The sequence below is a fragment of the Felis catus genome, chromosome A1 (genome assembly GCF_018350175.1).
Source record: "Felis catus isolate Fca126 chromosome A1, F.catus_Fca126_mat1.0, whole genome shotgun sequence".
In the NCBI taxonomy this organism is placed as follows: Eukaryota; Metazoa; Chordata; class Mammalia; order Carnivora; family Felidae; genus Felis; species Felis catus.
The window spans coordinates 231,114,538-231,142,333 of record NC_058368.1 but is presented as its reverse complement, the minus strand read 5'-3'; the positions used below and the strand labels follow the sequence as shown (position 1 = coordinate 231,142,333).

The window sequence follows — 27,796 nt, the reverse complement described above, 5'->3', positions numbered from 1 at the left end:
GCTCTGCACTGGGTGTGAAACCTACCTTAAAAAAAAAAGGAGTGGGGGGGGGGGCCACCTGGGTAGCTCAGTTGGTTAAGCGTCTGAGCCTTCATTTCACCTCAGGTCACGATCTCAGGATTTGTGAGATCGATCCCCATGCCGGGCTCTGCGCTGATGGCATGGAGCCTGTTGGGGATTCTCTGTCTCTCTCTCTGTCTCTCTCAAAATAAGTCAATAAGCATTTAAAAAAACAGAGGGTGGGGTGTATGCAGGTGAGCGTGAGCGATGGGGGAGTCGTGAGAGATGAGGCTCTTAGGCAAAAGGTACTTTCCGGCTCAGATGAGAGACGGTCGGTAGGAGTTTCTCAGGCAACGAAGGCCGACAGGCTCCTCTTGGAGTGTTATGGTGGGTGCTTCTCCGTCTTCCCTCTAGAGCTCTCCCTTCTGGGCCTGGTGAGGGAGAAGGCCAGCAGCAGATGCTCCTCTTCTGCCCCTGGGGGCAGCCACTTTCCTCTCAGCCTGCTCGCTTCTCATGCGCACATGTCTGTCCAGGAGCCTCCGCTACACGTGACAGTTCACATTTAAACTTAATTAAAAGTAAACACAACTCGTGCGGATGTGGTGTGATGGATGTGTTAATTACTTCACTGGTAGGAATCCCTTTACAATGTGTATGTACAGCGAATCACGTTGTACACTTTAAATACATCACGGTTTTGTCGGTGAGGGGAAAGTACATTTCTAGTAACAGCACACGCAGAGTAAAGACAGTGTGGCCGTCACCGCCCGGTGACCCCACGTTGCGTGTGCTCGGCTGCTTGTGCCAGCGCAGGTTCCGTCATCGGTCACAGAGGTCTAATTAGGCAGCACTGTTAGAGAGGAAGCTTTCCTTTTCACGAAAACTTGTTTTTTGAGAATGTGATTACAAAGTGAGTGTTGGGGCACCTGGGTGGCTCAGTCGGTTGCGTGTTCAGCTCTTTAGCTCAGCTCAGGTCATAATCTCGCGGTTTGGGAGGTTGAGTCCTGAGTCAGGCTGTGTGCTCACTGACTGTGTGGGGCCTGTTGGGGAGCCTGTCTCCCTCTGACCTTGTTGTCCTGCACATATGGGCACTCTTTTTCTGTGTCTTTCTCAAAATAAGTAAACTTTTAAAAATGAGCGTGCACACACAAGTCGGGGAGGGACGGAGAGAGGGAGGCACAGAATCCGAAACAGACTCCGGGCTCTGAGCTGTCGGCACAGAGCTCAACACAGGGCTCGAACCCACAGACCGCAAGATCATGACCTGAGCCAAAGTTGGACACCTAACCGACTGAGCCACCTAGGAGCCCCTAAGTAAACTTTTAAAAGAAATTGTATGTTTTTAGTTTTAATTTGGAAACATGTAAGCTGATTGTGTTTTACTTTATGCTGATTACAAAATATACATCCTTGTTACTTGCTGATGTATCTGATTGTCTGTAAATAGACAGTTTTAGCTGAAATTAGAGGTAAATTTACCTAAAATAAAAATCTTTTTATGTGAAATGGAAGGAAACCTGGGAATAAAAGCCATTTCTTCTTACTGGGAGGATTATGCTGACACATTGAGGGGTGTTCTAAAATATGTTGAGCACACTTGAATCCCTTATGCCCTCTTATGTTTTGCCTTGCAGATATTTTTGTTGATTGTCTTCATGTGTATAACCTTACTGATTGCCAGCCTCATCTGCCTTACTTTACCAGGTATGAGCTAATGACGTGAAAAGATGCTTTGTATCTTCCATCAAGTATAAACCTGAAATAGTTTGCCCCTTATTTTTGATTGAATGTGGGCTATTGATCTTTTTAGGACTCTCCATCTCCTTGGAGTCATTTGTCTTAGAACAGAGGGGGACAAAATCGAGGTATAACTTCTGATTCATTTTTAGAAGTAAATTACATATGGTCACTCAGTTTTCTTGGACGTAGTCTTTAAAAAAATCACCTGTGTGGCTTAGGTCATTTTTTTCAAGTCAGTCTTTTGACGTTGATCACGTTTGCCTTCACTGTATCTTTCCAGTCCGCTGTGTCTTGTTGCTAGACACCTTTATGAAGCCAGACCGGTTCCCTTTATTGTCTGGTGTCCACAAATACTAATCTTTAAATTTCAGCTAAACAGCATTTCTTCATCTGACAAGTGAGATGCTGTGGATGAATATAGTAGTTTGTCATGCTCTGCAAAGGTCAGGAGTAAATGGGAGTCGAGCCCAGAGCCAGTGACAGAGTCTCAGGAACAGCTTGCTGCCCCCACCTTCCCAGTTACTGTGTATAGCAAGCCAGAAAATCCTGATTCTTACTTGATCTATGTTAGCCACTTAAATAATCATTAAGCGGAAGATACTTTTCATTCTTACAAGTACATAAATGTGTATTGACTTAGTATCTCAAGTATAGCACTGCTCCTACAATGTTCTAAATCTGATTTGTATTGAATACTTGAGTTTCTCCATGAGGGCTAAGGTCAAGGAACAAGTAGGAAATTTAGTTTTGAGTGAGGTTTTTAAAAATAATGAGAATATTCTCTAATCTGTAGGAATTGTGATTTAACTTAAAATGGTAAAAATAAAGGTTTTTTTTTTTTTTTTAACTGCTTCTGAATAATAAACTTTGACCTTTAGAACTATGCTCGTAGGAAGCTCACTACTCCTCATATCACAGCTCTCAACAAAGTCTGATTAACAGCTGGGTGCAACATAATAAATACATTGCTGAGAAAAGTTGGGTTTTGAACTTCGGACAGTTTTACATTTGTGGTCTTAATGTTCTCTTTTCATGTTTTCATGTCTTTATCAGAAATACTGAAAAGTTAAAGGAAGGAAACCTAGTTTTAGTATCCAAATTTTTTAGTAAAAGTACTTTAATTTCACTGAAGATTGTTAACTAAATATTCCCCTGTTAATCTAATCTCACTATGGGTTAGTTTTCTGTAGCTTCAGTTCAGCTGATGATAACTTAGTACAAACTAAAAATTTTAACCCCGTCCTCTCAGAAACACTTAAGTAGAAGTGTGTGAAGTATGGAATAGAAACTGGCCATCAGATTTTTAAAAACCACCCAACTATAAACAACCACAGCAACTACAAAAAACCTTGGGATAGCAATATATGTAAATATATGTGTGTGTATAAAATACTAAACATTTCTACAGAATTACCAGTAGTGATTTTTATATCTTTTTCAAATTAACATTCACATGTGTTTATTTCACATAACATTTATGTGTATTTGTCTTTAACAATAACTTATCTTCACATCCAAACCATTTTGTGAGGTTGTAGAGAAGTGTCGGTGCCAGCAGTGTGGCTTGTAAGACTTAGTTGTTGAGCTGCTTTAGTTCAGTTGGAGGCAGAGTGCTTCATTGGTCAAGAGCATGAGCTCTGTGGTTCATTGGTCAAGGCCTGAGTTCAAATTCAGCCTCCACCCTCACGGGACCTTGGTTGGGCCAGGTTCTTAATCTTCAAAATGGAAATAGTGGCTGCTTAGGGGTTCTTAGGAGGATTGAGATAATATATGGAGAATGCTCAGCACAGCTACTAGCTCCTTTTACGTATTTAAAAATAACACTGTATTAACAAGAACTTGATCCATAGAAAAATACGCAAGATGTTTGGGCCTTGCTCTTCTTTCTAGCCTTATTGAAAAGTAACCAAGTGAAGAAAGTTACCATATGGAATGGTCTTGCCTGAGTTAGATTTTTATGGGTATGTTACAGAATTTCTTTGTATTAACTCTTTGTGTGAGGCAGTTATTTAGACACTTCTCAAATCTGTTTAAGTTAAGACACTTTTCAAATCTGTTTAATATTTGGATCTTTTTTCTAAGAGAATTAATATGTTCCTTGATTATTGTGCTTTAAAATGTTACTATGCCCATTTCATATTAAAATAAGCTTAGTTTTCTGTCTTGATGGACAAACCAACTGAAAGAAAGTTAATCTGACTTGTAATGTTCCTAAATGTTGAAGGTATTGACAGCATAAATAATAACTAAATTCCCCACTTTTGTCATATTATGTGGTAATGATTTTATTTGGTGGTAAAAACAATGGAAACAACCTCCTCAATCGTTTTCATTCTGAAAGAGTGGGTAATCAACAGGGCCGGGCAGAGTAGATGTCACAGGAGAGCTTGTCCCCTGACCTCCTCCTGTGTTTTAGTTGTGTCTTAATCAAATAATTGCATTCTTTAGAGTGTGTGTGGGGGGGGGGGGGCTTATTGTTACTTATTTTTAATGAAGACATTGACATATCAAAATGTGATGTCTTGGGGCGCCTGGGTGGCGCAGTCGGTTAAGCGTCCGACTTCAGCCAGGTCACCATCTCGCGGTCAGTGAGTTCGAGCCCCGCGTCGGGCTCTGGGCTGATGGCTCGGAGCCTGGAGCCTGTTTCCGATTCTGTGTCTCCCTCTCTCTCTGCCCCTCCCCCGTTCATGCTCTGTCTCTCTCTGTCCAAAAAATAAATAAATGTTGGAAAAAAAAAAATTTAAAAAAAAATGTGATGTCTTTTTACTTATCACTTAAAATGATTGAAATAATTGAAAATACTAACAGAAGGACATCAAGATTATAGTTCTCTTTACATAGATAGCCACATATCTCATTTATCAGCCTTTCTGTTTTCAGTATTTGCTGGCCGTTGGTTAATGTCATTTTGGACGGGGACTGCCAAAATTCATGAGCTCTACACAGCTGCTTGTGGTCTCTATGTTTGCTGGCTAACCATAAGGGCAGTGACGGTGCTGGTGGCCTGGATGCCACAGGGACGCAGAGTGATCTTCCAGAAGGTTAAAGAGTGGTCCCTCATGGTAGGTTTTTCTCCTACAGAACTGATGGTGTATGATAGGAGTAGTGGATACATTTTTAGTCATTTATTTAAATATTTTCACTTTTGTTTTTTCATTATGCATATGGTGTCGAGAGTTGATTTATTTTTAATTAGAAGGGATATTCCTTTAAGACATTAGCTTTCTGATTCATTCTGAGAACCACAGTTGGATGAATTCAAGGGTCAAAAGAAAATCATATTATTACATGATCCAGTAGGGCCCTTAAGTAAGTTAATGTAATTAGAAGTTATTTTGGAAATGTTAAGGTATAAGATACTCTTTAGAATTTAAAATCAGTCTAAGTAGACATTTTAAGATATTTTTTCTAAAATTTGATTTTTTGATCTATTTGAATATGTAAAAATCTTGACTTCAGGATTAAGTTTGTGTTTTTCATATAAATGGTATTCCTTTAATTACACATTTCTATTGCTGATTCAAGAATGTCTTGGCTAATGTGAAAGTGTAGTAAGTAATGGAAATTATTACTCAGTAAGTACCTAATTGCACAGAGGTGGGGGAAAATGTCAGTGTAAGATGACCGTCCATGTGTGATGATTTATTGATTGATTGTGATGTTGGCTATGCTTGCTAAATAGGTTTAGGTCACTGCTTATGCCTCTTCATTTGTATAATCCTAGTTTTGTATCTGAATCTAGATTTTAAGTTCACTAAAAGGTTAATATTAGTGTTGAAAGAAAAACTTGAGATTTATTATATATTATGAATGGAGGGGCTTAATTGCTGTTTAATTTCACAAGATAATGAGACACTTAAATATATTTAAAATACGGAAACCAGCTAATAACCAGTTTTCATTTGGTAATTTTCTATTTCTGTTTTCTATTATCGATATGCCAGTTAAAAAAGCAAGTACTGCATTTTATATGACCCACGTCATGTTAGTCTCTTGTTGAAACAAATGAACTCACCGAGGCTACGTTAAGAGAAAGGGAGGTCATCAGACATCAGGGCCACTTTAAGCACTCATTTCTTTGTCAGGATTCTGTAGTGGTGCTTTCATAGTCTCTATTGTTTTCTCTGTGTTGACTTTATTTTCATTTTTTTGTTGCTTTGTCCAAATTCTAGAGCTGTGCTAACAGAGTAGCCATGTAGCTAATGGCTACTGTATTGGCAACACAGATAGAGGACATTTTGGTTATCATAGTTCTGTTGGGCCACAGAGGATTCTAGAGGGAGCCAGTTTGATCAACGGGTTTAATTACCTTCACTGGGGTTTCTACAGAGCCCTTCTCCTGTACCCGTCCACCTCCGGGGTTACAGGTCAGCCTGTGAGTTGGCTTCATTGGATTAGGAGCCTGGGATAATCAGTAGCCTTTCTTGGACAAATGAAAGCCTACTTCTGAGAATGAGTTTGAGAAAAACAGCACAGCCACCTGGTTAATATATGTAATAATGACTTCTGTAATTTATAAGCAAAAATGCATAATAATTTCATGCTTTTATTTTAGCTTGAGCTTGATATACATATTCATTTAATGATATAATATGTATGTGAGGTGTTTAGGTAATGTACTTGTTCTGTTAGGCATCAGGTTAAAGAAGAAAAATAAAGTTCCAAGTGGAATAGAGTTTAGCTAAAAGCCAGAAAGACTCTCTAGTGACATGGCCTCATTTGCTGGCAGATCATGAAGACTTTGATAGTCGCTGTGCTGCTGGCCGGGGTTGTCCCGCTCCTGCTGGGGCTCCTGTTTGAGCTGGTTATTGTCGCTCCCCTGCGGGTTCCCTTGGATCAGACTCCTCTTTTTTACCCATGGCAGGTAAGTGCATGACTTCTGCTCATGGTATTTCTTTATGGATTTGGAATCAGAAAAATTTGTGATTTTTTTTTTTTTTAAAGTGATTTTAAGTAGTTTGTTTAGAAAGACTAATTTTTTCTATTCTGGGAACCTTATAAAATTGATTAAATAGTACATTTTAATTAATTGCTTTCAAAATATACAGGCCATTTAACTCCTTTAAAAGGTCTTTATAGCTTAAAATGTCACTATTTAGGCTTCACCTGATCTTTAAAGGTACAGACTAACACGTGTTGGTTTTTTCACTTATTGGCTAAGATGAGATACCTTGCTTCTTCTAGGTTTGAGGCTTTAAGCAGTAACTTACATTTTTGAATACTCACAGCATGTTTTCTCACAAAGTCACAGGTTTATTAAAAAGAGCATTCTGAGGGAACCTATGTAGATCACAGCAAAGGTCTTAAAACTATCGGGGAAGAAAAATACTACTTTTCTATAGTATTTAGAGCCTGAAATTAGCATCCTAGACTTCAAGTTCTTAAGAGATCATAAGGGAAGAGCTAGGCATTGATTCAGTCATTCATAGGCTTTTCAGCCTTGTTTCTATTTCCTCTTAGTGTATGAGAGTAGATTTACTGGAAATGAAAGTCATGCAGGATGTATTTCCCTTCCTCTACTTTCCAGATGGAGAGACTCCACAAACTTTACTTAGCAGCAGATAACTTACTTTCATGCTCTAATGTTTGCTAAAACCCTGTATTATATAACTCAGATGGAAATGAGTCCAACGCAGGAACTTCTTGTGGACCTTATGGGCCGATCGGCGAGACAGGTGCCAGGTGGGCCGCACTGTGATTGGGGCAGTACAGGCTGCTGTGGCCTCATGTAGGAGGTATTTATCCTGGCTTTAGGAGTTACGTATGATTTTCTGTACGAGACAAGGTCTAGGACAACCTAGAAGAGAGTACAAAGGAGTGGCCAAGAAAGGAAGAAGTGTATTCAAGGAAAGAGGGTTTGGGCAGACCACGTGGTGAAACAGAGCATATGTGTGGAGCTGTCTATAATCCTGTGTGCTCTAGATTAGACTTGGAGAAGTGGGAAACAAAGGGAAAGTTAAGCACATGTGACGTCTTTCTGTAAGGTCTGTACTGCAGGGTGGTCAAATGGCATCAGTGACTGAAGGAAAGCTATTTTTTTTATGGAGTAATACCAGCTAATAAAGGTAGAGGAAGTAACAATTAGAAAAATCACTGTTTTGCAATAGTTCACAAAACAGGTGATTTCAGCAAAGACTGTTAGTGGATGCTGAACCCGTCAGGTGAAAGTTGATGGGTCTTCAGTTACTACCGCTACATAGCAAGTTATGTCACAACGGTGTGGCTTAAAACAGCCATTTATTTTGTCTACACAGTCTGTGGGTCAGAAATTAAGACGGCACATCGGCTGGTCTCCGCTCCATGTTTTGTGGGGCCTCGGCTGGGAAGACAGTAGCTGAGTGTGATTTGACAGCAGCAGCCGGAACCCTTTGGAAGGGTCATCACTCACATGTGGGGGTTGGTGCCGGTTGTTGGTTTTACCCCAACTGGGCTGTCGGCTGGAGCTCCTGGATGTACCTGGGCTTCCTCACAGCCGGGTAGCCTCCAGGAAGTGGGGCCTGTTACTTTGTACTTGAGAGAAACAAGTGTCCCAAGAGACAGGGTAGGAGCTGCTCATCTCGGAATTCCCACGGTATTGATTTTCACTCCGTTGTAGTGGATCCAGGCAAGACGCAGAGGTGGGCCCTGGTTCAAGGGAAGGCGGTGTAGACCCCTAGCACCTAGGAAGAAGAATTTGCAGGCATGTTTCAACACCACTACGATGCGGAAGTAGTTATTTAAATGGTGGCCAAGTGTCATCTTGCACATTACTTGATATCCCAAAGGAAAATACACAGCTTTACTGTGGAAGGGTCAGTCAGATGCTGCCTTAACGCAATGATCACTGCAGATGCCACAAACGGGTACGATTTCAGTGGGCAGCACTGAAACAGAGCAGATTGCCCCTGACATTCAGGTGCTGGCCTGGCATCGGCTGGGCCTCGCTGTTCTCCTCCCGGCAGAAACAGTTTCACAGAACATCAGCATCACACAAGACCCCTTAGTGACCGTGACGGGTCAAGACAAAAACAAGACCCTTTCAAAACCATGTCTGAACACGGGCAAAGCGTGAGCATTGTCCAAACCACAAAAATGAGAAAACATCCCCCGTTCCCAGCTAACGTCATTAGCCGCTGCTGCATTACTAACTACAGTTTTAGCCTCAGTTGGTCCCTGCTTCTGGGCAAGATATATTAAGATACCCAGGATAGATCACCTCTGCTTTCTAAGAGCATCCGACACGGAGCAAAGCCCTGTGCCCTTCCTTCCCCCGTATCACTTCACACAAACTGAAATCCTACAGTCAGCTCTTCCAGCACTCTCACCGAGCACCCCACGCTCCCCAGACAGTGTGCTCTTCCTTCCTCACGGCAGCGAGCAGTAAATGCAGCTTACGTGGTTACACGTGTGTCCCTGTGGTGACGGCACCCAGCATCGTCCTTCTGCAGAATGACTGGAAACGCTCGGGTTTGGGGAATATTGACGTATTATGACCCAGTGGTTTCACTTTTCGGAATCCGCGGCAAGGGAACATTGACATGCGCGGGAGGCACAGACCGGGCTGTCTCCACCATGTCATTGTTTCTAATGCCAACATCGTAAGCAGCCTGCATGTCCATCAGCAGAGAATGCCTAAAGAAAATGTGATATATTTTTGCTTTGGCACTTGATGTAGCCGTTAAAAAGAAGGAAGTAGAGTTGTATGTTTTGTTAGAGCGAGTTGTCAGTCATGTTTGTAAGTAGGAGAAAAATACAAGTTGTAGATGGCTATGCGTAGCATGGTGTCCTTAAAATTCTGGATAAGAACAGCTTGCTTTTTCTCCGTAGCTGACTCTAAGCTGCTTGCCTTTCCCGTGTTAAGTGGCTGCAGAATTTATGGGAGACTGGGTCCTTGGAGTTCTGGCAGAGGGACGTGTGTGTGTGTGTGTGTGTGTGTGTGTGTGTGTGTGTGTCCGTCCGTCCTGTCCTGTCCTGGGGGAAAAGACTGGATATCAGTGGCTCTTGAAAGAGCTTGAACCTCAGCAATCTGTGGACCTCCTCAGGTGAAAATGAACTTCACCTGGGTGTCTTCTAGACTCCAAAGGCCAAGAGAAAGCTGAATTTGCAAGTCAAATCTCCCCTGCCTGGGGGCCTGGGACAGCACAGGAATGAAGCAAGGAGTCTTCACCATGTTCTGAGTAGGGGACTAGGGGCTTGCTATCCGAACGTCTAAAAGGCTAAAACGTCCTTTTGTAACCTTTAGGATCTTCTTAGTCTGACCTGAGCCTCATTGAACCTGCAGAGAAAAATAACAAATGCTTGATCTAAGGGGGTGCACAGCAACCACAGAAAGAAAGGTCTGGCAGAGCGATGAGAACACGTGCCCAATGACATGCCTGCCAAACCCTGAGCATCCAAATAGAAGAATAAAAACACAGGTGATCAAGGGCAGGATGTGTGTAGACGCACACACAGTGGCAGTAAAACAAAGTGAAACTGTGGTGCTACATAGCACGGATCTCAGACATTCACCAGGTGAATTGAAGACGTGGGTCGTCACCATTGAGGTTCACACTGTGTTTCTGGAAGACCACTGCAGAGCACAGAGCTAAACTGAACAAGTAGGAAGTTGAGGGTAAAGGTAAGGGCCTTGGAGAGTACATCCAGGGAAACTAACATCCCCTAATAAGGGCTCCAGAGTGCAGAAATGAGCGGTGTATAATGAAATAGAAAAATTTAACTGAATTGAAGAAAGTTCTGATTCTGTAGGTTAAAAGAGCTCATCAGGTTTGGTGAAATGGACATTGATGAGAAAAATTTGGGGCATATCTTGGTAAGATAGTTCTGAGTCCTAAAGGTAAAGAGAAATCATAAACCTCGAAACAGAAAATCATATTGGTAATGGACTTTTCTCTGTAACACACAAAACCATACGGCAGAAGAGCATTTATAGACAATTGCAATAAAAGGTACAAAAACCAGGCCTCCTGTACCGAGGCAGAATGTCATTCAGCCATTTGTCTGTCAGGGTGAAGAGCCATATTTGGGATAGCAAGAATTCAGTGCATACATCAGCCTTTCACCTCATTTGAAGAAGGTGCTCAGAATACAAACCAAGCAGAGCAGTAAATCACATCAGCCTGAAGATGGTAGACAGTGAAGAGGGCTGACAAACAGTATGAGCAAAGTTCATATAAAAATGATGCTGCATCATTTCTATGGGATGTAGACATATAGATACAAGTAAACGCACAGGGGAAAAAACGTGGAGGGTACGTTAACAGTGGTCATTGCTGGGGAGCGATCGGGTTTTGGGCTGGTAGTCACAGAGGACTCCAGCCTTCTCTGCAAAGGTTTTGATTTTATGTAAGAGTACATCTAAATGTTAATGTGTTACTTTTTAAAAAACACATTAAAAAAACAAACCCAGAGACCGGGTTATGAAGGACTTTGTGTGCCATGCTCAGGAGGACTTCCGAGTTGTAAGCAGGAGACTGTCCTTATGTGATCTGACTTGTGATGGGGGTGGTGATATTTCTGGCGGCCTGGTGGAGAGCTGGCATGGGCGGTAGAGGCTCTAATAACAGTTCAGCAGTACTAGAGCTGGAAACTCTCTGAGCCTTCGGGGTGGTTTCTTCAGGCCAAACATGGCTCCACAGGCTTGTTTTGATGTAGTGTTAGCTCAGCTGAAGGCAACACAGCAGCTTAAGACGGTTGATGAAGTAAAATCATGGCACTGTTTCACTTGCTTTTGAGATCCCCGTTAGTGTTGACACGTTTCCTCATTCTCCTGGGGAAATAATGTAGGTTTCTAAAAGATAATAGAATGAGTTTCATTAGAAAGACTGAACTTGAGCTCTTAGGGGGAAATTTCCCTGGATTTTTCTAGTGTATGTTCATCTTCTGTAAAATTGTTACTAATCCTGTAGGACTTCTGTTTTGAAATGAAATATTCAAGAAAATGTATAGCCTGTCTGCTGGGTTTATTGCTGAAAACAAACACCTTTTAAATGGTTTTTATTTCCTAGGACTGGGCACTTGGAGTCCTTCATGCCAAAATCATCGCAGCTATAACCCTGATGGGCCCTCAGTGGTGGTTAAAGACAGTAATTGAGCAGGTGAGCAGAGTTCGCTTTCAGGAGAGACTAGGTGGGGCAGGGGTGGTGCTTGGCTGCTGGGGTGCTTAAGTTTCATTTTCCACCTTTGAGTTTTCTGCATTTTCTCTAATAAATATATGTAACTTTTTTTTTTCTAAGAAGACAGTTTGCTGTTTTATCACCATGAATTTTCATCAACCATTCTTAAGACTTTCTCCTTTTTTTAAAAAATGTTTTTGTATTTATTTTGAAGGAGAGAGATAGAGCACATACACGCCAGTGCGTGGGAAGGGCAGAGAGAGGAGAGAGAGAGAGTCTCAAGCAGGCTCTGTGCTGTCAGCCCCATGCAGAACTCGGTCTCACAAACTGAGATCATGACCTGAGCCAAAATCAAGAGTTGGACACTTAACCAACTGAGCCACCCAGCATCCCAAGATTTCCCTTATCTGAAGTGTAACCAGTGGCTTACAGTACCTAAAGCTCCGAAGTAAAGGCAAAAATTAGTACATGTGGTTTGTTTCAGGGAAGTTCTGATGTACGCTTGGTACTCAGTTTTCTAAATCTGTAGTCGAATAAAGAGGTTACTGTTCAAGACAGTAAATCAAGGGCAGGGGAAAAAATAATTTAAAAAGTAAAGCTGATACTGTATACTTGAAACTAATATAACACTATATGTTAACTAACTGGAATTAAAAACGTTGGGGCGCCTGGGTGACTCAGTTGATGAAGCATCTTTCAGCTCAGGTCATGACCTCACAGTTCGTGGGGTTGAGCCTTACATGGGGCTCTGCTGACAGCTCAGAGCCTGCTTGGGATTCTCTGTCTCTCCGTTTCTTCCTGCCCTTCCCCCGCTTGCACATGCCCCTGTGCACTGTTGGGCTCACTCTCTCTCCCCCCCCCAATATAAATAAACTTAAAAAAAAAAAAAGACTTAAAAAACATATCCCAAAGCCTTAAAAAATAATTAAAATACAAAATAAAAACAATCTTAATAAAAAAAAAAGCAGAGCTGTTAGGGAATATTTTACTACATAGCATGTAGGTTATTATTATCGTATTATGGAACTGTCCGATAACTTGATCATTATGGTGATAACCTTGAAAAAAATACATTGTGCCTCTGTACTCTGGTAATAAGGCTGGGAAGTATGAGAATTCGCTTTAGGAAGATTTCTATCTAAAATAGCCAACATAACAGATTTTGGTACTTATTTCTTTAAATTTTAGTTGACTAGAAAACGTACTTGTGGACAATCCTCTTATCCTTAGGTCAGCGTCAAATAGATTCGGCGTTCTGTTGCAGGAAACAGATGTATAGGAGATAAAGACAGTAGTTCCCAGCTCAGTATGCACAAGAAAATTGTCAGAAAAATCCTGGCCCCGGAGATTTGTGGGGGTAGGAGCGCCAGGAAGTGGCCGTGTGTTTGCATCCACTTTGGAGTCTCCAGGTGTGACTCTGGCCCTTGCTAAGAAATGTGGAGAAGAGGGTTTCGTCGCAATTGGACATTGTGAAACATTGTTGATCTTTGTAATATTTTGCTCTCTGAGACGTCCTTTTTTCATACTGTGTGTGTAAGTTTGAACAAAAAGGTTGAGAAACACTGGGATGTCTTGTTGCATCAGTTTAGATTCATTCGGGATTGGTTGCCTTTGGAGGGTTGAGCCTGTTGTCAAGCATGTCCATGCGCTGTGGCCCTTGGTTGAAGTGTGCTTCAATACTGTGTACTGCGGGTCAGGAGAAGGCGGGGTGCTGGGGAGAAAGCAAGAACAGAGGTCTTCAGTTCTGTCCCCCTCTGCTTACCACCTTTATTTTCTGTTATTCCCAAGGTTTTCCCACTTCTATTCATCCTTTCCTCTGAAGTGCTATTCATTAGAACTTTCTGGATAAGATAATGAAAATATCTTATTCTTGACATAAAAAAAAAAAATTCACCATAGAATTCTTTCATACTAAATTTTCACGTAAAATATCTTCGGTTAAAATTTGATTTATACAAGCTTATCAGAAACATGTTCCCTGCTTATAATGTTTTCTTTCATATTCAGATAAAACGAACGTAATCTTGATTAATAACACAGATCATTCTTACACACATATGTGAGTAGTTGTTTGGGGTTATGATGTGGTCTTCACCTCATATTATTGGGTGTATCCAGTATTGTATAGTGCAGGGCTAGTATAGTTAGGATTCTAGACTAGTGTTTTATTGTTTCATCCCTTTGCAGAGTTAACCTCAAAGTGTAAGGAAATAAATGCATTTCTGTAACGACTTGTGGGCACCGTACTTAACATTTGTGTTCAGAATTTGTCTTGACTTCGGAAAAAATCGCCAATAGATTCAACTCCCTGTGGCTTGGATTCAGTAGAGATTGCTCTGTCAACTTGGGGGAATTTGTCTTGTCTCCCTTTTTCTAATTTTCTCCCTCACGTTTCAGGTTTATGCAAATGGCATCCGGAACATCGACCTTCACTATATCATTCGTAAACTGGCAGCACCAGTGATCTCTGTGCTCTTGCTTTCCCTGTGCGTACCTTACGTCATCGCGTCTGGCGTCGTTCCTTTACTAGGTGGGTAATGCTGGCCAGGGAGCTGGAGACGGCACCTGTTAACATCACTACTTTCTTGGCACTTCCAGTGCCGTAGGCTGTCTGGCTCCAGATGATTAATTTGTGAATATAAATCCAGCTAAACCAGTGATTTCGCAAGACTCTTTTTCTTCGATTTGACTACTTAGGGCAAGATTTGGGGAATCATAAACTTCCTTGATACAGTTTTTTCTCTAGGCAAGTGAGGAAGTATTGACATTTACACTGTCCTCAAAATAGGTACAGCTTTCCTTCAGGTTGTCTTCTCCTGACTAGAAGTGCTGTGATCCCATACTTGTAAAATCAAGTGAAGTATTGTTATATTGGTAACTAGATATTATTTTTTTAAGTTTATTTTGAGAGAGACGGAGAGCACGCACATGCACTCTAGCAAGGGAGGGGCAAAGATTGAGAGAGAGAGAGAGAGGATCCCAAGCAGGCTGTGCACTGTCAGCACAGAGCCCAGCGCAGGGCTTGAACCCATGAACTGTGAGGTCATAACCTCAGCTGAAATCAAGAGTCGGATGCTTAACCAACAGAGCCACCCAGACGCCCCACAGCTAGATATTAGCTTGTCAATTACATGCTCACAGGTCCTCACAGGACCTTAAACCCAGCATATTTTCAAAATTAGAATCACAAAGTTTCCCCTCCAAATCTTTTTTTTCTACTGAATTCCGTCTCTTAGTGCTTAGTGTTACCATCCAGAATTTGCATGGGTCAGAAACCTTGTAGGTCATCTGTGTCACCTTCCTACTCACATGGTCCCCAAGTCCCACTGCCCCAGCTTCCAGAAGCCATTCTCTAACCAGGCACCTTTCCCTGTGGCTGTTACCTTAACCTCAGTGGCCTCCTGTCTGGTTTCCCTAATTTGAAGCCACCGCCACTAATTCACTCTCCACACTGTGGCCACAATGACCTTTCAAAAGAATAAGTCTCATTGTTCCTGTCTGGTGAACATCCTCTTGATGGTTCCAGCATGGCCTTTATTTTTTTTTATTTATTTTTAAAAATTTTTTTTAACGTTTATTTATTTTTGAGACAGAGAGAGACAGAGCATGAACGGGGGAGGGTCAGAGAGAGAGGGAGACACAGAATCTGAAACAGGGTCCAGGCTCTGAGCGGTCAGCACAGCCTGACGTGGGGCTCGAGCTCACGGACCGCGAGATCATGACCTGAGCCAAAGTCGGCCGCTTAACCGACTGAGCCACCCAGGCGCCCCAGCATGGCCTTTATTTAAAGCATTTCACATGGCAAGCGTCAGCTTCAGTTAAGCACCTCCCACCCCTGCCTCCCAGGGGAAGGACATATTTTTATTTCACGGTCATTCCATAAAAACTTAGTTTGCCCTTTCTTTGTTTTACAGGTGTTACTGCAGAAATGCAAAACTTGGTCCATCGGCGAATTTATCCGTTTTTACTGATGGTTGTGGTATTGATGGGGATCTTGTCCTTCCAGGTCCGCCAGTTTAAGCGCCTTTATGAACATATTAAAAATGACAAGTAAGTCTAGATTTCCGTTTATCTGTTTTTAAGATGTCTCTCTTAATTTTTGTTTCTAATGTGATAAATCATAGTTGAGAAGAGTGCTCAGATTCTGGATACGTTTTGAGGTAGAATTAAGGATTTGCTAACAGATTGGATGTAAGATGTAAAAGACAGTGTTATCAAGGATTCCACTGGGGATAGGGAGCTGTCACTTTTGGAGATGAACAAGACTGGGAGAAGCAAGTAAAGGGAGGAAGGCTTTAATGCCTGTTCTAAATAGTTTTTAGTCTGTTTCCTAATGTTTTGGTCTGACAGTACATTAAATAGTTTTAGGTAAAAATAAGCCTGTATGAGGACTTGGCCCACCTAAGCTCTACCTGCAACCAGGGGCCACTGGGTCACTCTGACCATTGCCGAGAGAGGCTGTAAGGTTCCTACAGAAGTACTGTAGGGCCTCTGTTTGAGGGAAACTGTGACCTCTGCTCCGTGAGAGATTGAGGACAGCCAAGGAAAACACGTTCTGGGGATAACAGCCGTCTGACCTTCCATGTCCTAACAAAGCCAAATGGTGGCTGGCAGAGAGAGTGAGTTTATAATATAACTCCATCCTGGTTTGCCAGGAAGAGTCCCAGTTTACACGTGTTGTCTTGTTTCATTGTTAACAACACTGTCGTTTAGACAAGAGATACCTCCTCACACCTGTTGAAGTGGCTACAATTAACAACTCAGGAAACAAACAGATATTGGCAAGGATGTGGATAAGGGGGAACACTTTTGCACTGTTGTTGGTGGGAATGCAAACTGGTTCAGCCACTCTGGAAAACAGTGTGGCGGTTCCTCCAAAAATTAAAAATAGAACTGCCCTACAACCTAGCAGTTGCACTAGTAGGTATTTATCCAAAGGATACAGAAATGCTAATTCAGAGAGGCGCATGCACCCCAGTGTTTATAGCAGCACCAAATTATGGAGAGAGCCCGGATGTCCATCGATTGATGAATGGGTAAAGAGTGTGTGTGTGTGTGTGTGTGTGTGTGTGTGTGTGTGTGTCTGTCTGTCTATACACACATACATATACACAGTGGAATATTAGCCATCAAAAAGAAAGTCTTGCCATTTGCAACAACACATAGAGTGTATTCTGCAAAGCGAAATAAGTCAGGCAGAGAAAGACAATTATCCTATGATTTCACTCATATATGGAATTTAAGAAACCAAACAGATGAACATAGGGGAAGGGAAGGAAAAATAAGATAAAAACAGGGATGGAGACAAAACATAAGAGACTCTTAAATACAGAGAACAAACTGACGGTTGCTGGAGGGGAGGGGAGGTGTGGGATGAGTCAATGGGTGATGGGCGTGAAGGAGGGTGCTTGTTGTGATGGGCACTGAGTGTTATGTGTAAGTGATGACTCACTGGGCTCTAGTCTGGAAACCAGTACTATGTTGTATGTTAACTCACTTGATTTAAGCGAATAAAAAAAAAAAGATGAAATTTAGGGTGTTCAAGGCTTTTCCAAAGCATTCACTGACAAAAAACCCAAGTATACTTGGGCAGTCTGTAAAGTTCTGTCTACCGGGAAAGAACAGAGAGGGGATTTCAATGGTGAATGTCCCATTTTTCTCACTTCGCTCGTTTAGGCCGACGAGTACATTCTGCAGACAGTGCAGACGAGACATGGCCTCGGCTTTTTGCTGCTTTCTTCCTCACCCTTGTCCCCCACCCTGCTCGTCTGCCCCAGCGGTCTCTCCTGCCTACCTTGGAGCGTGTCTTACTCATTATTTTCTGCTCTTTTGCTGCAGCCCAGTGTACGCTCTTCTCCCACGTTCGTTCTTCGCGTAGCAAACTGTGAAGGGCAGGCTCCCTTGAGGCCGCACCTCGGGTGCCGTGGTTTCCGCCGGTCCAGCAGCGTCGGAAAGGGAGCAGGCTCTGCTCGTGGGGTGTGCAGGGCGGGCTGTGGGCACGAGAGGGTGCTCGGTCATTAGGGAGAGTGGGCGGTGGGCTCAGAGTCTCCTTCCTCTGCATTGAGTTCCTTTTTGGTCCTGGGCAAATGAATTAAAATCACTGTTGTCTCTGCTTTTTATTGGTTTTTCATTGCCATAACGTCAATCCCATTTTTGGCATAACTTGGTGTATCTTGTGATTATGGGTGTGTCAGGCAGTGCCTGACATTAGCATCAGGATACATTAGCATCCAGTTGTCATTGTTTAAAACATTGATAAGCCGTCACAGTTAAAAATACACTGGTGGGGGAACTAACTGTGAGGGAAAGGAGTAGTTAACATCAGGAAAAGGATTGGTGAGAGAAAAAGAACGAGGATTATACCGTGGGATCGTGGATGAAGAAGCAATAGGATTAGTGAAATGCTTTAAAAAGTGACGTGAGGGGCGCCTGGGTGGCGCAGTCGGTTAAGCGTCCGACTTCAGCCAGGTCACGATCTCGCTGTCCGGGAGTTCGAGCCCCGCGTCAGGCTCTGGGCTGATGGCTCAGAGCCTGGAGCCTGTTTCCAATTCTGTGTCTCCCTCTCTCTCTGCCCCTCCCCCGCTCATGCTCTGTCTCTCTCTGTCCCAAAAATAAAAATAAAAACGTTGGAAAAAAAAATTTAAAAAAAAAAAAAAAAGTGACGTGAAACTACTCAGCAGAAACTGCCACAATTTCAAGTGAGGTTGGTGTGTGTTGGTGGAAAAGTGGTGAAAGTCAAAGAAGCAAAAGTAATGGTGAAAAGTGAAAGTCACTACACTGGGTCCAGCACATGCCAGGCCTTTGTTGCCGTGGCTTTTGTGTGCTTCTTATTTCTTACAGCAGTCACGGGGCACAGTACTGCTGTCCTCGTTTTATTGGCGAGTAAGTAAATTGGGTCTCAGAGACCCAGCTCCCGGGCCAGCCTGTCGCGTGCCGGCTTTGCTGTCCCGTGCTCGCACAGGTGGCTGAGGACCGAGTGGCCACTCGTGGGTCTGCAGCGCTGACTTCACATGGGCACCGTGTACCCTGGCCTCCTGCCGCTCATGGCCGCAGTCGGCTCTCACCCACTGTCCTCCGAGGCTCAGCCTGCAGCCCGGGCCCCAGGGTCAGGAGGCCCCCCTGCTTCTCCACAACCGCTGCTGTTGTCCTGGGGATGTGGTGTCTGGTCATGCCAGCCGTGGTCACTTCTGTGTCTGGTGCTGTAGCCCTGCACCCTTTGCCCTGACCTCCGTATCATCGCGGCACGTGACTTAGGGACATGTAACGCTCTGTTGTTGGGCCGTAACCTCCTTCCTTCTGTCCCTTGCACATGCTCACTTCTCTGCCTTCTCCCCTCTGACTTCATTGAGACTCTTGCCCTTGGGTTTCTCCTTTTCTCTAGAACTAGAGCTATTCTGATCCACTTTCCTCTCTACCTAGCTTTCTGTTTCTTCAGATCTGTCTTCTGAGCTGTTTTAGAAAATATTCCTAACAGATAAATGCCCTGAGTCAGTTGACTGTGTCTTACCCCCCGGTGTCTGCGTGTGTCTTACCCCCCCGGTGTCTGCGTGTGTCTTACCCCCCGGTGTCTGCGTGTGCACGAGAGCCCCAGCCTTCGGGCCAGAGGACACACGCCATTGCCTGGGATCCGAGGACTTCCGACATTTGCTGCTCTCGCCTCGCCGTGAGCTGCCTGCTTATGTGCCTGTTGCCAGTGTTCATTCTATGCTCCCCTTCAGACCATTGAAGGGTTTTAAGTGGGAGTGATCTGATTTGCATTCAAAAAATGTATCACTGGCTGCTCTTAGGAAGAATATTTTAATATGTGGGATCATATAAGAGAGTAACCACCCTGTTTTTACAACCTAGATACCTTGTGGGCCAACGCCTCGTGAATTACGAACGGAAATCTGGCAAACAAGGCACATCTCCACCACCTGCACAGTCGTCCCAAGAATAAAGTGGTTGTCTCAACTACCTTGACCTTCCCCTTGCCTTTACGTGTCCTTTTTTGTGGACTTCTCTCTGGGAGATTTTTCCCAGTGATCTCTCAGCATTGTTTTTAAGTTAACTGTATTTGACTTGTGTTCTCAGCATTCGGAGAAGCAGCGTGCAGGGCCCTGCCGCCCTTCCTGCATCTTCCACCATCGTTGCTGTCTGAGGTCTGTACATGTGTAAATAGAAGTTCCTGGATACCCTAAAACCGTGGATTAAACAGAATGTGCATTGTACATCTTTAAACAAAATGTATATTAATTTATTAAATCTAGTTGTCACTTTATTTTGGACCTGCTGTGATCTTGACAGGAAATGTGCCACAGAGCCATAGTGCAGAGGCAAAACTTTTTCACGACGTCCTTTGGAGCGTGGTATCCCGGTGTTCCTAGCAGTTCTTATTAAGTAAACTGTGCATTCTGTCTTTCTTGGCTGTTCAGACCTTACCAAGAACTTGAAAGGAAACAAGTAGAAATCAGCAGTGGAGTGTCTGTGGTAAGAGAACATGGACTTTGTGCTTCACTGTCGATCGTTTTTGGAAGTTATTTTGTATAACACCAAAGCTGTTGTACATTTTCTACTGCCTGATTTTTTTTCATGTGTCTGTGTTTATAATATTGTATAGTATCTTGTGCTAGGTGAGGAAATTATTTTTAATTTTGATAATTTAATATTCCTAGTGATCAGCATTAGGGGTTGGGCTTTTGTGCTTGTTCGGGGCATGTCTATACTTAGAGAAAAAAAAAAAAGTCCACAAGAACGTTTTCCTTAGTTCTCTCCAGCCCCCCTTTTCCACACACAGCTGTCGTTTTTTTACTCTTTGGCAGCAGTAGCCAAAAGTCATGCCGGATCGCAAGTCTTCTAGAATACTGTCAACAACAGTACCGCATCATACTGGAATTAGGACACGCTGAGGTGTTAGCTAAATGCACACGTCGTTTGTGGTCTTAGATCGGCAGCACCAGGGAAGGTGCCTAGAACACCTGGTCCTGCTGCTTGGGGCACCCCGTTGGGTCAGGATTAGGGAGTCCGTTTCTCCTAGTTTTCCATGAGTAAATCCCAAAGTTTCCAGAGCTTTTTGTTTACAGAAGAAAACTACAAATGAAACCAGTTTGATTTTACTCGTCCTGAAGGAAGCCGGCTCGAGCTGGCCTTTTTAACATAGGAGTGAAGAAGGTGTTTCCTTGGAAATGTGCTGTAAAATCTCAGAATACTGAACACTTACAGATCTGGTTTTCCCTGAGAACCAAAGCTTCAAGAATGAAGTATTTAGAGCAATACAACAGTTGGGCACACAATCCCAGTATTTAATGGTAATGGTATATTGTAAGGGTGGTGTTTGTGTTTTGAATGTTGTCAGAGAAAATGGGCAGCAGAGGTCTTCAGGAACTCTTAGAGAGTTTCCATATAGTATTAAAATCTGTAGACTTAAATCTGAAGATTCTTTAAATATGAAAGTCAGCCAAACGTAAGCTACCACAAAAGCAGACGTAGTCTGGTTGTTTTACATTTCAACAGTTTTTCCTGAGGTGGTAATTACTTTACTTTAAAATATAGTGTAAAACATCAGTATCAAAAAAAAAAAAAAAAAGCTTGACATGGGGTTCAGTGTGAACACCCTCTGGCACTTTGTAGCAGTCCTTTCCCTTGTATTTGAAATAAGGTCTTTGCTAGCCCTGCATTTATGTGGAAATGGAATCCTACTTTAAAAAATTAGGAGCATTTTAAAATGTACTGCCACCTATCGTGGTATGTGTCTATATAAATTGTTCTCTTTGGGAGAAAAATATTATCAATTGGGCATAGAACTTGATTATATTAATTTAGCTTTCTTTTTAAAATTTTCAGAGAATTTATAGATCTTGATATAAAGTCATTGAACACATTTATCCATTTTATCGGAAAGAGAGCTAGGCAGATACCACAAAAAATTAAAAATTGTTATTCTACAAAATTTTAAATGAATCTTACCAGATATTTTGTAAAAAAAAAAAAAAAAAAAACTGAAAAGAAAAACATACATATATATGAACATATGCGAATGGTGAGAATCTTGCCCTCCATCTCACCGGCAGATACTTTATCTTGTTGTATCTAAGGATTTCCTCTTGGTCTTCAGTTGTGCTCTGTCCTGTTTCTAATAAGATGAAAACTTTCATAAGGAAAGCGTTTGCTGACATAACATTTACATGGGCAGCACCAGAATTTTATTATTAATCAATAGTCTCATGAACATTTGAAACCTCTGGTTCAGAAAGTTCTAGTATTGCTGCCCTTCATGTAGAATTAAAAAAAAAAAATAGTGTAGTTTTGCTTCGTTTTACATTGGGCTAAAACCGTCTTCAAGGAAATTAATTACAAAAGAAGACCATTTTGCTTTATTTTTAATTGTTTATAAGTGGAAGACAGATCAGCATTTGGGAGTAAGTTTCACATGACCAGTTATCAAATGGTCATACTATGAGGTATGCATTTGTCATTATTAGCAAATTATGTTTGAGTTTTAAACTGTTGAAGCTAATAGTTGAGATGAAAACAAGAAAATACCAATGTGAGGTTTATGTATAGCTAGCCTTAAAAAAGTTCCATGTTTTTAGGTGATTTTTTTCCTGTTAGTTCTCTGGAGAAACCGTGGAAATTGGACATCTCAATTCCAGATGTAAACAAAAAGTAATTTTTATTTCAACATTTAATATAGCTGTTATTACTGTGGATCCTTGTGTTTTTTCTTTCCCTTATTCAAGTAACAGAGAATAACTTTTTCTTAAATGATTTGGTCTTAGAGATGTCATTTCTGTATTGGCAAATGCTATTATTAAAGTGTAATTCTTGAATTTAGGTTGAATTCATGACTTTTTAAAACGAAGAAGCACTGGACATTTCTCCACTGTATTGTGTTTACCCCGACACACACACACACACACACACACACACACACACACACACACACACACACACACACACACGAGAATGTAGTGCCGGTCTAAGAACACTGGCAGTTTTGTCAACTTAGCAAGTTAGCTACTCATTCTCACTTTCAGGACTATTTTAAGCTCTCTACTTTCTGTGATAAGTTTTATACTTGTAAAATTTTAAAGTGATTATGTTCAAAATACTCCTTTAGAATGTTACCTGCTCGGTTGCCATCAAGAAAAGACAAAATGTCGTGCACTAAAGTATTAACAAAAACCTTGTGTGTGGAGATTGTAACTCCCTTGGTTGGGCTGTCTTATATCTCATTTGTCCCTCGGGCACATACTTTCTCTTCACCCTGTTACTGCCCTGTGTCATTTTTTAAAAGCAGCCATCATGAGAAAGGGTTTCTTTCACATAATCTCCAACAGTGTGCTTGTTACTAATACAGTATTAAAGGTGTAAGACAGTATATACCCAATTTCATTCCCAATGATTTTGTATGAGTGCCTCGTTTTGTGTCAGCAGAGTAATATACAATACCTTAACTGGAAATGTAATGACTGTAAGGCCTGGAACTGACTTGTAGATGGTACGTAGAGCACTTAGTTATTTAGGACGTCAATTTTCTATTGAAGCAAACACCTTAGACACCCAGACCAATTTTATGTATATATATTCTAAAATGCTCCCTTTTTTATGTGGTTGGTTGTTGCCTTCTAAGTCAAGAGAACAAAATTGAATAAAGCGAATGTTAGCTGTAGCCTAGTTTTTTTGGTTTGTTTTGCTTTGTTGCAAAATTACTTCAGAATTACAGAAATGTGCATTATTAATCAGCATAGGTAGATAATCTAGGTTATTAAAATTTTTTTTTAATGTTTATTTTTGAGAGGGAGACCGAGTGCAAGTGGGGGCGGGACAGAGAGAGAGGAGGACACAGAATCCGAAGCAGGCTCCAGGCTCCGAGCTGTCAGCACAGAGCCTGACGGGAGGCTCAAACTCACGAACTGTGAGATCATGACCTGAGCCAAAGTCGAATGCTTAACCAGCTGAGCCACCCAGGCTCCCTAGGTATTTTGTTAATATAATAATTACATAAGAAAATTAATATATGATTATAGTTCCTCCATTCTGTTTTCAGTATAAATTTAGAAGTATAGTTGCAGAGAACACATCCCTCTCCCCTCATCCCCTGACTGTATTGCTAGACCATCTTCATGGGGGAACAGTAAAGGCCCTCGTCTTGCGGGCAAGCTGCCTCCCGCTTCGGCAAGATCCACATGCCAGAGCCTCAGCAGGTTTTCTCTTTAAGTGGATACTTGGAATAGAGTAAAACCAACCAAAGCCCTTTTATGTAGCTGCCTGTAAATCTCAGAGAAAAAGGAAAGAATTGCAGGAAGCTTTTTTCCTCCTGAGTGCCCCCATGTGAAGAGATCCTTTTGTTTTGAGGTTCAAAACTTGATGATTTCTTTTTAATCAAGTGCATTTAAGAAACACTTTTTAAATGTTTATGCATTTTGAGAGAGAGGGTGTATGAGAGAGCGGGGGAGGGGCAGAGAGGGAGAGAGAGAATCCCAAGCAGGCTCAGCACCAGAGCCTGAGGCAGGGCTCAGTCTCATGAACCGTAAGATCATGACCTGAGCCGAAATCAAGTCAGACGCTTAAGTGACTGAGCCACCCAGGCGCCCTCCAAGTGTAATTTTATTTATTTTAAATGCAGTGGTGGCAGGCAAAATGTTATCTGAACCACAGGGCATCTGTGAGGTTTTACAGCAAAGGGGACTGCATGGTGAATCTCACAAAGTGGCGATTCCCCCTCACACCCCACAGTTCACAGCCACTCTTGTTGGAAACGAAACTGCTGTCACAAGTGGATTAAGGGTCCGAAGAGGTAACACTCTCCTCTCCTCCCTCCCACAATGTTTCGGTTTGGTGTCTATTTTGTTGCGCTGCCCTGTACTGAGTACTGTAGTTGAATCGAGGTATGGTGTCTGCCTTCAAGTAGCCCAGTTAGAGTGGAAAAGGCCAGAAAAATGAGCAGAGGGTTCTAACAGGGATACAGTGCCCTGAGGAATACAGAGGAGGGGCCCCCTGTACGCACAGACTCACCCCCCACGCCCGCAGTCCCCCCCCCCCCCCCCGCAGTCTGCCTCCCACAGCCCACACTGTGCTGGAATGGGCCGACAGCAGCTGGTGACCTGGGTGGAGGCAGTCCCTTCTGCACCCCTGTGCATGCTTAATCTAACTTTTGAAATTTCTCTTTTTGCACATATGCAACAGTGCAGTGTCTTTCTGCTTTTCCACATTTGTTCAGTAGCTTTTTTAGGACAAGAAGCTTTGTGTCAGCAACCCCCTCAATAACTCCTTTTTTCTTGGCTCAGTTGCATCCGTCCCTCCTGCCAGTTACACAAACCCACTGGACTGATGGAGCAGAACAGAAAGTCCAGAAATAGACCCACATGCATAGGGACAGGTGAGTTTTGACAGGGTGCGAAAGTCAAACAAATGGTGCTGGAACAATTGGCCATCCAGATGCAAAGTTAAAAATTGATCCTTATCTCAACATAGCAAAAATTAAAATTATTATATTCCTAAACATGAAAGCTCAAACTATATAACTTCTGGGAAAAAACAGGGAGAAATGTTCAGCCTCGGGTAAGGCAAAGATTTAGATTGGATACAGCCCAGAAGCACAGTCCTTAGAAGAAAAATTTGATAAATTGGACATTATCAAAATTGAAAATGTCCACTCTCTGATATATGTCATTCAGAGAACAAAAGCCATGGAGTGGCAGGGAATATTTGCAGAACGTTTCTGATAATAGACATGCATTCAGAATAAAGTCTCAAAACTCAGTAGTTTGAGAAGATCCATTTGCCCATTTTTAAAATGGGCAAAATATTTAAACACTTCACTAAAGAGGACATACAGATAGCAAATAAGCACATGAGAAGCTGGTCAATGTAAAAGCCATTAGGAAAATAGAAATTAAAACCTGTGAGTTACCACCACGTATCAGAATGACTAAAAATACCATACCACGTGTCGGTGAGAATGTGAGGAATGCTCACGCTGTGCTGGAAGGAAAGTAAAGGGGTGAGCTAATTACTTTAGAACAGTTGGGGGGCGCCTGGGTGGCTCAGTTGGTTAGGCCGGTTAGGCGTCTGACTTCAGCTCAAGTCGCGATCTCACGGTTTGTGGGTTCCAGGCACCACCCCTCCCTCCCCCTCCAGTCAGGCTCTGTGCTGACAGCTCGGAGCCTGGAGCCTGCTTCATATTCTGTGTCTCCCTGTCTCTCTGTCCCTCCCCTGCTCTCTCTCTCTCTCTCTCTCTCTCTCTCTCTCTCTCTCTCTCAAACATAAAAAAAAAAAATATTTTAAATAATGGGCAGTGCTTAAAAGGTTATAGTAAGTACTCGCCACCCCCAGTTGCTGACTGAGGAAAAAGTAAGTCCATATGATGACTCAGACATGAACGTTTATGGTAGCTTTATTTGTAATAGCCCAAAGGTGGAAAAAATGCACATGGCCAACAACAGGGAAAGAGATAAATGATTATCCATACAATGAAATACTGTTCCAATAAAAGGCAATTAACTTGATACACGCAACATGGACAAGTCCCAATGCTGATTGAAAGCAGACCAAAAATGTATGCTTTCGTTTATCAAAACTTCTGGAAAATGCAGAGTAACCTACAGAAATCAATAGAAAGCACATGAGTGGGGGTTGGTGGGGAGGGACATGGAGAGATTTCAAAGGGGCATAAGGAAATGGGGGTGATGATGTGTCCGTTATCTTGATGTGGTTCTGGTTTGACATGTATACATATGTCAAAGAATTGCACATTTTCAACTTGTGCAATTTGCATGTTAATTACATCTTGATTTCAAAAATAAATACCATGTTCATATATGCTCTCTAATCATTTCATACCTTATTTTTCTACAAAGTGCCTGCTTCTCCTTTCTGACTTTTGGCTGATGACTTTTCTATTTCACCGAGAAGACCGAAGCAATCGGAACAAGTCTTCACGAGTTCACACCATCACATTTACCCTCTTACTTGCACCTGTGCCCAGATGCCCCGTGGGCCATGCAGGCCATGCACGTCCCCTCCGGTGTGCCTGCCCTGTACGCAGAGTGAAATGCGCCCCCGGGCTCATGTGCGATCACTCCCTGAGCCCTGCCCGCCTTGCACGGCCTCGCTGGATGGACAGGACTCTCACCCGCTCAAGGCGCTGCTGCAGATCTCCCTCTCCCTCATGGTAACTGTTGTGGTTCCTTCCCATCATCCAGACGTTTCCGTTGTTTCTTGCATACGAAAAATCTTCACCTCGTCATCTGCTCTATTTTGCTTTCCTTTTCAGTAAAGGCCTTCAGTTATCGTACTCCCGCTTTCCAATTTTTCCTCTCCTTTTCCAACCCCCCTACAATCAGCTATTTGCTCCACTCTTCCGCCGGAATTGCTCTCGTGAAAGGCCACCAATGGCCACCCCTAACTTCGGTGGTTAATTCTCGGGTCTCACCGGAAATAGCTGGTCCCTCTCTCCAGTGAAACCATTTCCCTTGGCTCTCAGGACACAGCACTCCCCTCATCTTCCTCCTACCTGTCTGTGGACTCTGCTTTATAAACTCCTTCACTGACCCTGTCTTGCCTTTCAGCTCAGTCTGGGACCTCTGTTCTACCTGCACCTATTGACATGGTGATCTCACGCTCATAGTTTTAAAGGCCGTCTAGATGCTGATCACTCACATATATATTTATTTACTCATTCCATCTTCCTTCCTGGAACTCCAGACACATCCGTGCGGCTGCCTCTGTGGACTCTCCGGACATCTCGAACTTAGTAGGTCCAAAACACAACTCGTGATTCCCCTACCCCAGATTTATTTTCTCAAACTTCCCCTTTCAGTTGGTAAGCACCTGGACGGATTCAGGTTGCTAAATAAAAAATGTTGGTAATACCTTTGACACTTGTTTTTCCACGCTTCACATACAACCGGGCAGCAAGTCTTAACTTCAAAATAAGTTGGATTCTGGCTACGTCGCAGCACCCCCACTGCTACCGTCCT

The 27,796-nt window shown here is 42.6% G+C and overlaps 1 protein-coding gene across 4 annotated transcripts in view; it reads left to right on the top strand.

Moving 5' to 3' along the window:
• The window catches only part of MARCHF6 (membrane associated ring-CH-type finger 6), a 76,254-nt gene extending 52,770 nt beyond the window's left edge, over positions 1-23,484 (top strand). For 2 of the 4 annotated variants that reach the window (XM_023239515.2, XM_045038793.1), the window contains exons 20-26: positions 1,635-1,704; positions 4,606-4,802; positions 6,470-6,604; positions 11,727-11,816; positions 14,232-14,364; positions 15,749-15,884; positions 19,683-23,484. In XM_023239515.2, the coding sequence (XP_023095283.2) occupies positions 1,635-1,704; positions 4,606-4,802; positions 6,470-6,604; positions 11,727-11,816; positions 14,232-14,364; positions 15,749-15,884; positions 19,683-19,773 (852 nt within the window). In that variant the 3' untranslated portion in view covers positions 19,774-23,484. Of the gene's footprint in view, positions 1-1,634; positions 1,705-4,605; positions 4,803-6,469; positions 6,605-11,726; positions 11,817-14,231; positions 14,365-15,748; positions 15,885-17,672; positions 17,948-19,682 lie in introns of those variants that run through there. The other 2 variants (XM_045038798.1, XM_045038800.1) reach the window with 2 other exon arrangements.
• Positions 23,485-27,796: the final 4,312 nt, after the last annotated feature.